This window comes from Camelus bactrianus, chromosome 21 (assembly GCF_048773025.1).
Source record: "Camelus bactrianus isolate YW-2024 breed Bactrian camel chromosome 21, ASM4877302v1, whole genome shotgun sequence".
NCBI lineage: Eukaryota > Metazoa > Chordata > Mammalia > Artiodactyla > Camelidae > Camelus > Camelus bactrianus.
The window spans coordinates 1735272-1751482 of record NC_133559.1 but is presented as its reverse complement, the minus strand read 5'-3'; the positions used below and the strand labels follow the sequence as shown (position 1 = coordinate 1751482).

The window sequence follows — 16211 nt, the reverse complement described above, 5'->3', positions numbered from 1 at the left end:
GCCCCGGCCCCGCCCCGGGCGCTGCATGCGGCCGGCTTCCGCCACGCCCGCCATGGCGGCGGCGTCGGCCCTCCCCCAGCCCCGCCTTCCGGGACGCCGCGCGGGTCACCTGACGCAGCTGCGGGTGGAGGAGACACAAGAGGAGTCGCTGTCGCCACAGTCGGAACTGTCGCCGCCGCCGCCTGGAGCCGTCGGGACCCTACACCTCGCCGCTCCTGCCCAGCCTGCCGCGCCATGCCGTCAGAGAAAACCTTCAAACAGCGCCGAACCTTCGGTGGGTGCCGCGGGCCGGCCGCTGACGGAGGGCCGGGGCCTCGGCGGCTGGGGAGCGGGCGGCGGGCCAAGGGGCCGAGGCAGGGGCCTGACGGGCGGAGGACGGCCGGGCCCCGGGGCGCTGAGGGACTGAGGCGGGCGAGGGGGGCTGCCAGGCTGAGGGGTCGAGACGGGCTGAGGCGGGGCTGACGGAGGGCCGCGCCCGGGGTGGCCGAAGGGCCGAGGGCTGCGGGCCTGGAGGTCTCAGGGGCGGAGGGCCGCGGGCCCGAGGGCCGGGGGCGCGGGGGTTCGAGGGCGCGCTCGCGTGGAGCTGCTGAATCACCTTTTGGCCCCTGGCGGGCTGTGGGCACCGAGCCCCATCAGCCCTCCAGCCCTGGGGTGTTACGGTTCCTCCGACACGCGCAAGCCGCGCAGGGAAGTCGTCCTTGGGCGGGAGCCTGGCCTGGACGCCGGGCTGGGACAGGCCCTTTGAAGTGGTGGCACTGAGGTGCAAGGGAGTCATCTTCAGGTAGGTCGTCTCGATCACATGTGGTCCCTTAATGCGTCGGGATCTTCGCGGAGGAGAGACTCAGAAGCCGTGCCGTCCTCATGCCCGCACCTTCCCGAGCAGCCCCGCACGGCGGGGACGTCTTGATCCTATTTGTGACACAAGAGATAGGGTGGGTGGCTTTTCTAACTGGCTTGCGACAGCAGTCTTTGACACCAGCGGTAAATCAGATCTCTCCCAGTTCGGGCTAGAATTCCCGCTTAGCTTATTGGCATTTGGTTGGAACTGCAAGTAACATCACAATACTTACTTCTCCGCAAAAGACCATGAGAAGGAAGTGGTTGGTGCCCCTCTTAAGCAAGACATTTAACCGCAATAACAGCGTGGTCTCCTCGGAGATCCTCGTATGGTGCTTGTTTATAGCAGCTGTAGAGTCCAGGTGGAGCAGGGCGGGACTAGGGCTCCTTCCAGCCACAGAGAATTTCCTGGCCTAATCTTCTTTAGGATCTTAAGCTGTGATACTACTGCTCTAGTTTTGTCTAGTTCCGTGGAGTCCAGGAGGCTGGGCACACATTTGAGCTTGGATATGATTTGGTAGATCTCATTGTTGATGATTATTTAATCTCTTGTGCCTGCGAAGCTCCAGTTACCGAAATTCACGTTGGCCTTCCGAGCATATATCCTTTCAGCCCCTCGAGGCAGTTGGTTGGTTAGCAAGACTTAGGGCTTGCCTTTTTTTTTTTTTTTTTTTAAGAGATTTTCTCTTTAGTGACTCTCCTGAACTAGTCAATATTCACGAACATTGCTTAGTTTATGTGCAGCCTTGAGAGCAGCATTTGAAGTAGATTTGCTGTTGTATCAGGCTACTGTCCTTATTGACTGGCATTGAAAGTTAACTGGGGATATTTGTATGGGAAAGATGCCCATTTTCTCATGGCTGAAACTATAGTTTCTTTTTGCTTTGAGTATTTTTAGGTTATTCTAGAAAAGTCTCTGAAGAAGGGTGGGTAATAAGAGTAGGAAAAGTAAGAATAACACCTTGTGAATTAGAAGGAATTTATTTACCCTGGAGCCTGTGGCCCTGAGGGTAAAGGCAAGGAATGCTGGCTCTTTTCTCCGTTAGTGCATCCATATACTGCACTTGTGGGCTTTCCTCGAGCTTTATTGAGAAATGACATTCATCACTAGGCATATATAGCATAATGGTTTGAATTACATATATTGTGAAATGATTACCACAGTGGGTTCAGCCAACATCCATCTTATATAGATAAAATTAAAGGGAAGTTTCTCTTTTCTTTGTTTTTTTATTTTGGGGGAGGTAAGTAGGTTTATTTATTTATTTTTTAGAGGAGGTACTGAGGATTGAGCCTAGGACCTCATGCATGCTAAGCATGCGCTGTACCATTTGAGCTATATCCTCCCCCTGAAAATTTTCTCTTTGTGTTGAGAACTGCCTTCCACCTTTTTAAAAAGAGCTCTTTGATGATCATTTTGCAGGAAAGTATCAAATATCATGTAACGGCTGCTGCCTTTCCTTGCTGTTGATTATGGTAATCAGCGCTGGCAATTTTCAGAAATTTGTAGCACAGTAAATGAGGAAAAATCAGTTCTTTGGAAGGACCTTTGTAGAACCAATCCTCCTTAACTTGTGCTGTGCTCTTTCCAAGTGAGTGATAAGGTTAATTAAAAAGTATAGCTCTGCTGATATATTCTAATCTACCAGGATCCAGAGGGTTGAGCTAGATCTTGGGGTTCACCCCAAAAACACTGTCTTTTGTGGCTGAAGAAACTGGGTGGGACCCTGAGAGGTCAAGATCATGGTCCACCTAGTGGCAGAGTCTGGACTTGTACTTTTAACCTTGTGATAGAAATTCTTCCATCCTCCAGTAGGTCGCCGACATTTCCTAAACATGAAGTACACCAACACTGAGTCAAGGGGCATAGTGTGTCCTTGCAGAAAATTTTATGAACTTTTAAAGTTGTATCTGAGCAAATTTTGGATTCAGTCTTAAATGTAATCATTTCACTCCATTTTCTTCTAGGGTTGCCCCTGTTTCTTTAATGACAGATCCATCTCCCAGGCACTATTCTGCTGAGATTCAGTGTTAAACCTAGATCTTAAGTTTCACCATTGATAACAAAAGGGTCTGCATGTCTCTGGGGGGAGTGCATTTGTTGGTCTAGAATAAGTGAACTTAAGCTGTGTCTCCCCTTGATGGATGGGATATTACATTTATGATTTATAGACAGATTGGGGAAAATATGCTTCCATTTCAGTGAATTAAGTCCTGGAAAATATATGTAAGTTTTACTTTAGATGCCCTAGGGAATTGCAAAGCAACTTTGCAAATAAAACAGCTTAGACTCCTATTCTGTTTTTCTTCTTTTTGTAAGGCTTATTATGAGTTCTTGGGGACAAGAAGAGGAATTTGGGGAAGTATATCTTGACATGGACTTGGAATAGTATTTCCATTTTACAGCTTTCCTTTCGTTACTAGCATCTAGGTGTACAAGCCTGAGGCCTGGGAGAGCACGGGCATGGCTAGAGCTGGGTCCTGACTGCCGGGAGCAGTCTGTTGAGAAAGGCAAATGATAAACAGATCTTCACAGCATTAAGAAAATAATTGAGTAAATGAATTGCTCTTAATGGGCCTTGGCTCTGTGTTGTTGGTAATGCTTTTGTTAAATATACTGTTAGCCTCTGAAAATGGCCTTCTGCTGAAAAAGAGCAGCATCGACAGGTACAATATTTACTTACTCTGGGCGCACCACTGGGTTTTCACTGCAATTGGCCAAGACGCTGAAGCGTCCCTGCGGGACTTTGGTACTGCTCTTTTCACCTTAAGGAAGTCACTCGACTTCCTCAGCTCCCCCACCTTCCCCCACCTTCGGTTGCCATTCTTGCCTTCCTTTTTGGACCATATTTTGGGGATAAGTCAAGATACATCTTGGCACTACAGTTTGACGCCTCACATTGAGACCAGTTTTTTCCTTCTCCACTTAGCAAATAAACTTGTTTCCTTATTAAAAAATCTCTTCCCCTTCTGCCTGAATAGTTCCACTTCTAGATTTATTAGGACAAGCTATTAAATGTGAGACATTCCAGGTCATATTAAAAGAGTTATTACTTATTTGCTACAGTGAATCAATGACATTGTGATTTCCCCTGGCTTCTGAAATCTACTGACGTAATAGAGGTTTTTGTTGTAAAGAGGTCTGATGGTAGAGCATCTTTTCTGGGCTAAGACAGACATAGGAACAGGTCTTAGAGTTGAGAGACAACGAAGAGGAATCAGTGAAACCCTCAGAAACAGAGAGGGATTCGAAGGAGGATGTAAAGGAAAACTCCTCCCTCTGTGTCTCCTTAGTCCTCCTTAAACACTGCGCTTCCACTTCTCACACCAGACAAGAGGGCTTTCCACACATCAAGCAGTTCAGCTGAGTATCCTACAGTTTAACTCATTTCCAGCACTACCTGATCCAGGGGGTTAAGGGCTCCATCCTACCTGGCTGCCCCCTCCCCAAGCCTAATTCAAGTGCAGGTTGTTCTCTGACTGGCTGTAAATCAGGTTCTAAGACCCCCTCACATTTGAGAGTGGCTCACAGAACTCAGGAAGACCCATTAACTTTTAGATTACCAGATTACTGCAAAGGATATTTAAAGGATAGGAGTGAAGACCCCAATGAAGAGACTTACGGAGAGGAGTCCTGAGTACAGGAGCTTTTGTCTTTGGAGTTTGGTATGTGCCACTCATGCCACCTGGAACCTCTCCAAACCATTTTGGGTGCTTTGGAGGCCTCCCTTCTTAGCATCATTGGCCAGTGGTGGTTGGCTCAGTCTTCAACCACCTCCCTCTTCCCTTGTGGTCAGGGGGTGGGGCTTAAAGTCCCAACCTGCTAATCTTTGTTGGTTCCCCTGGCAACCAGTCCTCATCTTCACAGGCTTTCCAAGAGTCATATAAAACTCAGGTGTGTTTGGAAGGGGCTTGTTATGGATAACAAGAGACACATATCAGGAAATTCCAGGGGTTTTGGGAGCTCTGTGCCAGGACCAAATAATCACTAGATTTATCTTTAGCCTCAGTGAATAGAAATATGAGCTGGCAGGAATCTATGAGTCTGCAGTCTTTGTAGCAAAAATGTTTATATTTAGTGATTTATCTTAGAAGCTGATACAGAAATGTTGGGTGGGAAAATAGAAGTTGTATGTCCATATTTGAATATAGGAATTATTTCAGTTTGGGGGAGGTTGGAGGGGGTGGGATAGTTAGGGGGTTTTTTTTGTTTTTTTTTTTTTTGTTTTTAAGGGAAGTACTGGGGATTGGACCCAGGACCTCACGCGTGCTGAGCACACATTCTACCACTGAGCTATATACCCTCCCCACCTTCAATGGTTTTTATGAAGAATGATACTGAAGTGGTTTCTTGAAAATCCAAACAAAATTGGCAATGATGTTAGGATTAATTTCTTTGTGTAGGTCGTAGCTTGACTCCACTTACATTGTTACATTATTGAGAACTGGACTTGGCTTGGCTTTTTTTCCTGTATTCCCCAAAAAGCCTAGTACAGTTGTTGAAAATATGAAGTGATTATATTAAGGCATAGAATACAGAGACTTACTGAAAAGTATTCAGCAGTAGACTTTGTGCTTTAAACTTTTTATTTCTTTTGGGCACTGACAAACTATGTAAAACTCAAATAAGGTATTTTTTTCAATATTCTTTTCTTTTGGGTAGTTTTTAAAAGCACTATATCATTAAAAAGCTGGAAGTAGTAACACTGCATTGAAGGGTTTATTACGGATATTTATACCAACTTAGGCTGGAAAATTCATAAATTGATGGGCGGTAGGAGGCCTTGGAGGAAAGACTGGTAATTGTATCTAGGACCCTGGGGTCCCAAGCCCTCATTTACTTGATTTATTCTGTATTCCTGGTCTCATGGCATACCACCTGATAGAGCCGTGTAATTGCATGTTGGTTTCCATGTAAGTTGTCTCTGTTCTTACATGCCAACCTTTGCCAGACATGAAGTGTTAGTGTTTGGTTTCTTTCAGTTCTAGGGAAGATGTCTTTGCTGCTCAGCTCTGCCACAGCTAGGGATAGGTGAATTCAGATATGGAAGTCACCAGGGAAAATTCATGAAAGAGGCTGCATTTTGGCTCTAGTAATGCCTGTGTTTCTTCTTTTCTTTGCAGAACAAAGAGTAGAAGATGTCCGACTTATCCGAGAGCAGCACCCTACCAAAATCCCGGTAGGTAGTCCGTGCTTCAGTCCGTGTATGCAGAAGAGATCACTGTTTAAGCGCAACTTCAGTACAGGGCTACTGTGTGCGACTACGTAGCAGGAGTTTCTGCAGGAATCCGCAAACATGTAGCCCCAGTGTGTTAGGCTCATGACCTAGAATGGAGACATCTTAATGTACTAGACAACTTTTTAATCTAATCATTCTGCTTCCTCCTTTGCTGCCTTAATGGTATACACTTCACAAATCAGATGCATTTACCTGGGGATAGAGGGGCTAGATCTGTTGGTATTTTATCAATGGAGGATGGTATCCACACACTTCTAAAGGATTTAAAGATTTAACCGTGACTACACATTTTAGACTGCCTGACTTTGATGTCCCGGAGAATTCTCTCCTTATGTTTGTTATGTTCGGTTTCTTTGCAGGAGATGGGAGGAAGGACATTGCTCTTGTCATGTGTAGAGGCCTCAGATGCTTATTGCTCTCTGCCCTGGATCCTTTGGTGGTGGGCCTTAAATAGGTTTCTGCTGAGGCACTAGGTCTGGAGAGAAATGGCCAAAGGGAACTTTTGGTCTCAGACAGAGGCTGAGTTCAGGCTCTAGGTTCAGGGTTACTCAGTGACCTTGGGCTAGGTACCGAAATTCTGGGAAGAGCTACCATATTCTCATCTGTAAAATGGGGAGGGAAGACCATCTCAAGCGGTTGCTGGAAAAATTTGCACAGTTCTAAGGACGTGATTGTTAGCCTGCAGACCACTTAGAGGAAACTACAGCTAAGTTCTGTAGAAGTTTCACGTTTGGCTTTCTGACTGATGATCTCATACCAAAGTGAGGGAAGAGATGGGAGATCTGTGAGGTGGGGTTTGCGAGGTGCACAGAAGAGGGTGGGTCTGCAAAGCAGTGTCACGACGTAGGATTTTGTAGTTCCCTGTGTTCCATGGAGTGGTTGGAAATTTTAGTATGTCCTTGCCCTCAGGGTTAACATCTGGTCTGGGGATGAGTCTTTTGGGGAATTTCCTTATTTTTAAGGTTTTCTTCACTTTGAGCACCCGCTGTGTCTGCTTGCTAGCGGGCACTCGTTGTTGGGAACAAGCGGCCGGCCTAGCGTCTGCCGGCGTTTGTCCCACAGCCTCCTAGTAAAGTGTGAATGTCTGCATACACTGAGTCCTCTTTCTGCCAGTAGTTTTAAGGGTTTTTGTTTGTTTGTTTACTGGTTTGTGGTTTCAGGTTTTGGGGGTTTTTTTGTGTTGCTTTTTTTTAACAGAAGTCCCATTCATACCTCCTTGTACGTAATAATCATGTTCTGAACGTACTTCATAGATAAAGCTAATGATTTCAGCAAGGAAGATGATGGCAGCTTGACTTGGCTAACCTAGAAAGAGCCTCATGTTGGCACCATACAGCGGCACTAAGTACATACAAACTTCTCCCCTCTCCTAAATATTTCCCATTCCTACCCTTCAACTTTCTGTGACAGGGTAGAGGGTTGCTGTACATGGAGAGGGGTGTCCATGGTACTTAGTGAACAGGTAGTGGTGAGACTCAGGAGCAGTTAGCAAGCTGCAGTCAGCGACTGTATAGTATAGTGGCTTAGCACTAGAAAAAAAAATTATTTTTTTACAATTATAGAAAGGAACTGTGACAAGGAGCTAATGGGTTTATTTCAGTACATGATGTGGAACTAATTTTGTTCCCTGCATAGTTCAGGATTCTTTTAAAACTCATTAAAGAATTATCAAGGATACTTTATCAAAATGACAGACCCCAAGCCTCTTTCTGACTAGGTAGTATGTTTTCATGTTTCTAAATAACGGTTCATAGCAAGGTTGCTCTCCCTACCCAGTAGCTGCTGCACCCCCCTCCCTGGAGGTAGCCCCACTGTCCCTTGGGCAGCGTATTTCATAAGGGATGGAGTCCAAGCTGATAAATGAGCTTCAGGAGAATGAGGAGGAGGCTGATGAATGCTGTTTTAAACCCCATTTTGGCAGGTGCCAGCTACAACATGGGAAGTATTTTATTTATTTTTCATTGTAATGGCCATTTTAAAATCACTTTTCTGGCTTCTTTTCTAGGTAATAATAGAACGATACAAGGGTGAGAAGCAGCTTCCTGTCCTGGATAAAACAAAGTTTCTGGTGCCTGATCATGTCAATATGAGTGAACTCATCAAGATAATTAGGTACTTAAAATCACCTTTTTATTTCTTCAGGTAGCTTCTCATTCTTTCAGACTTACAGATAAATGTTTAGTTCTGATAAAAATCTGTGCAAACTTAATGAAACTAGAAGACGTTTCATTTCTGAGTTTTTGTATTTCTGAATCTCATGTCTGTTCTGATTCTCTCATCATAACGTCTACGTAGATGTTGTCTCGTAATCTGAAAAGTTGTATGAGTTTTGTGTAACAAAGTCAGTAAAAGACAGTGTAAACTTAGTCCACTGGTAATTGCACCAGCTTAGATCTTAGTTTGTAAATTATATTTTGAACTATTTTTCACACATTAAACACTGGTGGGTATTCAGGCAGCATACTAGTTTAAAACTGGCCTCGGGAGTATAGTAAGAGTGACCTAGCAAGGATTATTATCAATACTGATCATGCATCTAATCATAGAAAATACCCTGTGCTTTATGAGGAGAACTATCCAAAGTCACCGTCAGTAAGGCACGCACCCACCTTGGCAGAAGCAGCGTTCAGAGTCTTCATGCTTCCGTGGGTGGAGTGGGTGGTGGTCTCACACGCCCTCCCCACATACTGGTGTCTCAGTATTTCTTCACGCTTCCTTCAACAGGAGGCGCTTGCAGCTCAACGCTAACCAAGCCTTCTTCCTGTTAGTGAACGGACACAGCATGGTGAGTGTGTCCACACCAATTTGTGAAGTGTACGAAAGCGAGAAGGACGAAGATGGGTTCCTGTATATGGTGTATGCCTCTCAGGAGACTTTCGGAGTGAAATTGTCTGTGTAAGACTAGAAAAATGCGTCTGTTCTAAAATCTTTTTAAACCCTTACCAAGGAATGAAAAAGGGATGTTACCAGCTGAGGTCAGGCCATCTAATCAGATCATCAGAACAGCAGTGCTCCTGCCTAGGAGTTTTAGGGAGTTGTTTTTGTATTTCAAGCAGAAAAACAGCTCCAAGTGAGCACACTCAGCTTTGGAAAACTATTATTTAAGCTAGGCTGTCTTGTTTTCAAATTCAGAAGTTTAAAGATAAAATACTTTGCACTCTAAGTTGCCAGTAAGATAGACCGTCAAGTTATTTTAATGCTCTTTCCCCAAAAGGAACTTGCATTTTGAGCATTCAGAGAGACATTGTCTTCTCTCTGCGTTCACAGAACCTGCCAACTTTTTGTAGGATTTCTACTCAGCTGGAGAAATCTCCCTAAGGGGATTTTTAAGCATAAGTTGTCAGGCATAGCCAAATCCCGCCACCCCTCAAAAAACCCTACATTTGCCATAATAGTTGGCAGAAAGCAGGGTGGGGGGGGGGGTGAGAAAACTGAGCTGCTGTTGATGGTTCCTGATCGCTAATGAGTGTATTCCACGTCCGCGCTTAACGTTATAATGTTCACATTTGGTTTGTTCTCTAGACAGTAACACAGAAAAACACTGCTTAACAGGAACTCTGAATATAATTTTGGTTAAGTTTCTTAAAAGGCCTGGAGAAAAAGAATGACATTTCTTGTGCTTTGAATAATGATCTGTATGAGCCCAAACCGGTGCCTGCTTTGGTGAACAGCTACGTCACTTCCTTCTTTAGGACAGAGGTAGAAAACTACAGAACGCTGAGACTAAAAGCATTAGAATTCAGACGCATTTCCTCTACCTTCTGGCTTAAAAGCTGTAGTTGATCCATGTTTTATGTTAAGTATGGGACTAAAATGTTACCGTATTTTTAATTTAATTAAGAGTATTTCAGTTGTCACTGTTAGGTCAGCAGCCATCAGAATTCCCCCCTCTACATGCATGTCCGTCTTGAAAACAGCAAAAGGAGGACTATGCTCTTCACGAATATTAACGTCAAGTTCCATTTTCCAAGGCCAACTAGAATAAATAACCAACACTTCCTACTACCTGCATGGGATTCACTCTCCACGTGGGACTTAGCACAGAAAGGCCTGTGACCACTTAGACTACTTGTAGCAGGTCACCATTTACCCTTGTGTATTTAGGTGTGTGTGGATCGCCTGTATCTGTTAGTGGAAGTTATTCCCTACAATGGAGGAAGCAGCAGTATCACTGCGTACGGGCCCTTGACCCCAGCAGCTCCTCCTCCCATTGCATGCATCTGTCCACATGGCTAACTCTTAATATGTATATTTTTACATTATGTAAATTCTTCATCAGCCTGTCTTGTTTAGATTGTATACATCATTATATCTGACATTCTTGTAACTACTGCGTGATCAATAAGATTCCTAAAAGAAACTCTGCTTTTTAAAGAAAAATACCATGCTAAGAGGGGTGATTTGTACCCCAGATTAGTGGGTGGGCACTCTATTTATAGGATCTTTAAAACAAGTACATTTTTAATGAACTAAGGTGAATAAAGGCACAACTAAAAACTGTCATCAAGTTCAATTGAATGGATCAATATTTAAGACTTTCAGTCTGTATCATCCAAATCCAAATGTGGGTAATATCCTTTCTAACAAGTTGGGAGGCTGGTTTCACCGTGCTGGGAACAACCGATGGAGGGACACCCACCTCTGAAGTTCTCTGCTTTGTCATGGGCACCTTGCTTACCTCTCAAGAACTTAGACACACCACAAAGTATGGGGAAGGAGGACAGATGTGGGAGGGACCTAGGAGTTTTGTGGAGATAAACCCTTGAAAACCTGCTCTCAGTGAACAAAGTACAGCAAACAAAAGGCACCGAGTGTGGGGGCCGCGGTCCAGAAGGCACTGTGTGGTGCATGGCACTCCCAGTGGCCGTGTGAGGAGCTGCAGCAGGTAAAGATACAGTACAGACACCAGCCAAGTGGCCCGCATAGTCACTTGAAAACTCTGGACCCAACTCAGATTGAAATAGGCACTTAAATGTTTGTGGAGGGGGGTGGGGGATAGCGTAAGTGGGAGAGCACATGCTTAGTATGCACGAGGTCCTGGGTTCAGTGCCCAGTACCTCTAAAAAATAAACCTAATTATCTCCCCCACCTCCCACCAAAAAAAAAAAAAAGTTTGCAGAAAAATATAGGGAGCTAGTGGAGGAAATGCTTTGCTTCCCTGAGGTTGTTACTCAGCAGATGTGCACACGCCCCCCCACCCTGACCTGGCCTGTACGGTCCCCTCAGGAGAGCACAGACCCTGGAGGTGACCAGACAGGAAGGCCCTCCCCATCCAAGGGGCTGCTAGCAGGTGCCAGGTGGGACCAGCTGTCTCCTGATGCCGTTTACCTGCCAGGAGTGTCTTCCTCCAAGTAACCTCCGGTTTGACCAAGAGAAACTGGGGGCTCCTGCTGGAGGAAAAGCACCAGAATTCTCCCTCTGGGGCCTGGCACTGCTCAGGATAGCACCGCAGTCCTGGATTGGAGATAAGAATTCCAATTTGAAAAGATGGGAGTAAAAAAAAAAAAAGAAAAAAAGAAGTGTGCTTCATAGTCTATGAGACAGAGACCTAATAGATTTTTTAAAATTTTTTATTTTCAGTACATTAAATTTACTCATAAAAACATTCTAAAAATGTACAATTTTTTCCTTTTTAACAAAGTATAATAAAACATAAAAACCCCAAAAACAGAATACTTGACATTTACAATTCAAAATCAAATTAGCAGAATATTAAATATTTACAAAACTATATCTTTTAAAAATATTTATAAAGTTACATGCAGTTTTATAGAATTGACATAAAAGAATGGCTCAAAAATGGGAGAATTTTCCTTCATTCCTAAAAAGAAAATATGTCCAATAGAAGCTGTGAAGATTCTTGAGTACACGAGGTCTTCAGTTTCAGGACCAAAGCCTTTGTCTTTGTGCATCTAAGAACTTCCCCGCGTGCGGGGCTTGTTCTAACACAGGGATGGACTGGCCAGCGCGCCCCTCCCTCCATTAACAGTGTAGTGATGTTGACCTTTGGGCTCAACCAGCACAGTGTAGAGTGTTGAATTAAGACACTCACTTTCATTCAGAACCTCGGGACTTTTCAGTAATTAAGCCTCTTCAGAACCTATGGCTTTAAGTGTCACCTGCCTCATTCTTTGGGAGTCACCTGCACTTTGGAAAGGACGGCCAACCTGCTCAGGTCCCACAGGCCCATCCCTGCCGGGATGGGTGGTCCAGCTGAGCAGGGTCACGGTTTCCCTTACAACCTTTAAGACTCTTCAACGTGTAACGCCATCGGTTATCAGTATGTAAAACTAGCAAGGCATCAAGTAAGCCATCACAGAAGCAGGGAGAGTGACAAAATGACAGGGGGCGAGCAGGGGGCGACCCGACTCGTGCTCGGTGAGTGCTCCCTGGCAACACTGGAGGGGCTGGACTAAGGCGAGCCTCGCCAGCCCGGGCTCCACGGAACGAGCTGCAGCCGTCAGGCAGTTACTGCCCCGCGGTGCGCCCCTGTACACGTTGTGCAGCGTGAGCGGGCTTTGTGGGCTCCTGGCGATAAAGGACCTAGAATTCTAAATAGTGAATTAAAATACTGAACCGACTAACTACTGTATTAACAAGCTGACTCCTGTAGCTTTTTGGAGATTATAGGTGATGCTGGTTTTTAAAATACCCAATCGCGTATCTGCTTTCAAGAAAATAGCTCTCTCTCTACGTGCTAGCTCCCATTTCCTCAGTGCTCTTTAGCAGTTAAAAGGTTTAACATTTATACACCTTCCGATTTTCAATGTTACCATGAAATAAAAATTAGAAAATAAGGTAGAAAACTGGATGTTTTGCTTAAAAAACAAAGAGATTAGTGTTTTATCCCAACATTGTATTCTACTTGAATCTGTACATTCCACTCTCCCCATTCTTGGAGATGAAAAATGGGGCTAGAAACTTTAAAATATGACAAATTACACAGAGCGGAGTGGCTGTGCCACACCTACCTGCTGCCACAGCGCCTGGAACCTGCCCACGATTTCAAGAAGATGGGTAAGTAGCTGAAAGGGTCCGTCTGACCTGTGTTTCTAGCTGATGAAGATGTGCTCTAAGGAAATGCCAGATGACCTTTAGGCTTACTGCCTGGTTGCTTTCGGAGAGGAATTTCATCAGAGAGAATACTGCTAACAAATGTTCCCAAGTATGGGATTCACTCGGGAAGAGGTCTCACGGATTGGCAGCTGAATGCCGTGTGTCCTGTCTCAGACTCTGAATGGCCTCGCTGGAGGCATCACTCTGCACACGCACTGGCCCAGACAGCTGGGAGCTTCTCCAAGACCTCTGATGACTGGAACACAGTCACAGTGTCTGAACTTACTGGCCTCAACTTGAGTGTCATACTTAAAACCGAAGTTTGTTTTAATTTTTTGTTGTATTTGACTCTACCCTCTTTCATATTTATATTATCAAAATAGTTAGAAGGGTAACAGCAGACACTTTCATCCCCCAGTACTGACCACTAAAACCAAAAACCTAAATATGATTTTTTTTCTTTATGAGACAGTTTTCAACAATTGCACTGTGTTGAAATAGGATTTATTTAAAATATTTCTTTGTTTAAAAAAACCAAAAATTTTAAAAGTTTGGCTTTCAGCACATATCTAGGCCACTGTAATGGCCTTCAGAAATATTAAAATCGTAAACATCAATGAACACTCCAAGTCTTCCTTAAACACAACACGACAAGCTCCAGTCTAGTACGCTTTAAGGCAAGGTTGTGTCAGTTCTCATTATCTTGACATTTTGTAGTGTTTATAATTTAAGAGATCAATGTAACAGTCCCCCCAAAAGCTGCTGTGAGCATCATCATTACTTCAAAACCATATGTAACACTGTGTACCAGGGAGAGAGTACAGAGGGCTGTCAATTCTGCATTGCATAGAAATGAAACTACTAAAATAAAACTCTACAAAACTCTACTAAAAGCCTTTCATTAAAAAAACGTAGTAACTTTCTGCTTTAGTTCCCATGAAGCCAGGAAACTGAGCTCACGTCACAACGCCTCAAATTCCACCGCATTCTTGTGAGTTAACACCAATTTTGCACGAGGCTGATTGTCCCATTCCAAGAATGGTCCGAGTATTGTGATTTTCTTTGTTTAATATTCAACTGGAAAAATCCCTGGGCAAGGCCTTACCAATCACTATTTTAATATGGAAAGCTGTAGCATTTAAAACAGTATTATTTGAGCAGAAAATTCCCTTTAGCCTTGAAGCTTTAAGTCCCTAAATTTCAGACCAAAAGCTCTCACTGCAGTGGGGTGAAGCTGAGAGCTGTGTGGTGGGCTTGATACAACTAGACTTCTGCAGATCCTGTGGCTCTGTCCTGTCGGTGTGGTCTCTTTCAGAGTCTTACCACTTTCTATTGTAGTTTTCCAGGTAATTTTTAACAGAACTACCTATTGATACACAGTCTAATACAAAAGAAGTTGACAGGAGAAAATTTCAAATCTTTTGCTCATAAATTATAGGACTGTATTAATTGTTGTTGAAATGTCTGTCTCGAGTGTGAATCCGTTAGCAGTAAGCCTTGGGGTCCTCGGGGAGTCCATGGGAGATAAAAGAACTTGCCACTGGGCTAAGGGCGTGCGGCATCCACCAGAGCCACTCACGAGGCTGTGCTGCTATGTCTCTGCCCGAGCTCCTCTGTGTGGAAGACGACAGGGCTCAAAGCTCTGCAGGGCTGGGGAGGAAGGTGTCCTCAAAGCCTTGACAACTAGGGATTCTCTGGGACTTGGACCCTTAGAAATTAAGTTGTTGCGAGTAACTATTTCTATCTAATAACGTAGTTTAATAAATTTATCTGCAGAAAAAAAATTGAAAACCTGAAACTGCTACAAGTGTTTTAAGGAGGGAAGGAAATACTAAAATCTCTGTTGTGTACTAACTCATGTAGCCTGCTGGTGCCAACTCTTTAAAAACGGATTCTGAGTGTCTTGCACTGACTGGTCTCAGGGAGTCTGTCTCCCAGAGCTGCAGAGATTGGCATCAGTTTACATTCTTCGGAAGTGCAGTCCTTAAGAAGCCCAGGGATTAGTGCCTAACCACTTTAGGAACGAAACGGAACAGAACAGAACAGAACAAAGGCGACATTTTCCCTCACCAGGGGCGTCAAGAGTCCGACTGCTGGAGCTCCACCTGGAAAACTCCGGCCTGCAGCTCTCGATTCCAGCCTCACGTAGCTGCCCTGGAATTACGTGTGAGCCTAGAAGGACCAATCCTGGCAATGCTCTTCGGGGGACGGGAGGTCTCTGCATTGCGACCAGCAGTGGAGGTGGCCAATTCTCACCCACAGTGGAGACACCCACTAGGCCAGTCCTGACATCAAGCTCCCATCTAGGATTTGGCAATAAAACTGAGTTTGATGCATTCCTACGCTAGGTTTTCTATCCAGTCTAGTAAAAGTAAAGCACCTTTGGATTAAAAATATTAAGCTCGATAGCAACTAGACTTCTCAGTTTTGTATTTAATTTTCCTTAGGTCTCCATGGCTTAATAGTGTTCTGCTGCCAGAGAAAAATATCAGTCTGTGGAGTCCAGACTCTCTGCTGGAGGGGCATATTTCAACCTAAAAGTACCTGGAGAGGGGGGAGAAAAAAGAGATCAAATTTGAATCACTAGAATTACTGCCATGAACTGTCCAAAGTTATTTCCAGAGACACTGGTCAAGACACTGGGTCCGGAAATCTAGACCACCTGCTCTAACCACACCCAACTTCCCTCCCCCAACCCCAAACTGGACAATACTTTTTAAGTTTATCAAATCAGACAAGGAGTGAAATGACTGAAGAGTTCCCACTCCATTTCTTCACTCTTTGGGAGCTCAGACGGCACGCAGCCCCCTTCCCCAGGACAAGGGCAAGGAGGCCTGGCCACCACCACGGGGTCCGGGGCCCTGGGCTCACCGCGTCAGGAGACGCAGCACAGCTCTATCAGCAGGGGTGGCCGCAGCCCACAGTCACCCCACCTGCTGCCTGTTTGTCTGTAAAGCTCTCCAGGTGACTAAAGGGCACAGGCAGGTCTGGAGCAACCCTCAAGTCTCCAGAAAGCGAGTGACTGACTCTCCACGGTTGCAGCGAGCAGTCACAGGCTGGAACCAGCCTGCCCAATGC

The 16211-nt window shown here is 44.9% G+C and overlaps 2 protein-coding genes across 2 annotated transcripts in view; one reads left to right on the top strand and one right to left on the bottom strand.

The window, feature by feature from the left end:
- Positions 1 to 109: 109 nt before the first annotated feature.
- Positions 110 to 10580, top strand: MAP1LC3B (microtubule associated protein 1 light chain 3 beta). The gene is made up of 4 exons (XM_074349291.1): positions 110 to 274; positions 5962 to 6017; positions 8083 to 8189; positions 8802 to 10580. The coding sequence occupies exons 1-4, from the start codon at positions 235 to 237 to the stop codon at positions 8974 to 8976; spliced, it is 378 nt and encodes a 125-aa protein (XP_074205392.1). The 5' UTR covers positions 110 to 234; the 3' UTR covers positions 8977 to 10580.
- Positions 10581 to 11629: 1049 nt separating this feature from the next.
- Positions 11630 to 16211, bottom strand: part of ZCCHC14 (zinc finger CCHC-type containing 14) — a 55800-nt gene continuing 51218 nt past the window's right edge. Inside the window, exon 13 of the mRNA XM_074349290.1 lies at positions 11630 to 15677. Within this exon, the coding sequence (XP_074205391.1) occupies positions 15622 to 15677 (56 nt within the window). The 3' untranslated portion in view covers positions 11630 to 15621. The remainder of the gene's footprint in view (positions 15678 to 16211) is intronic.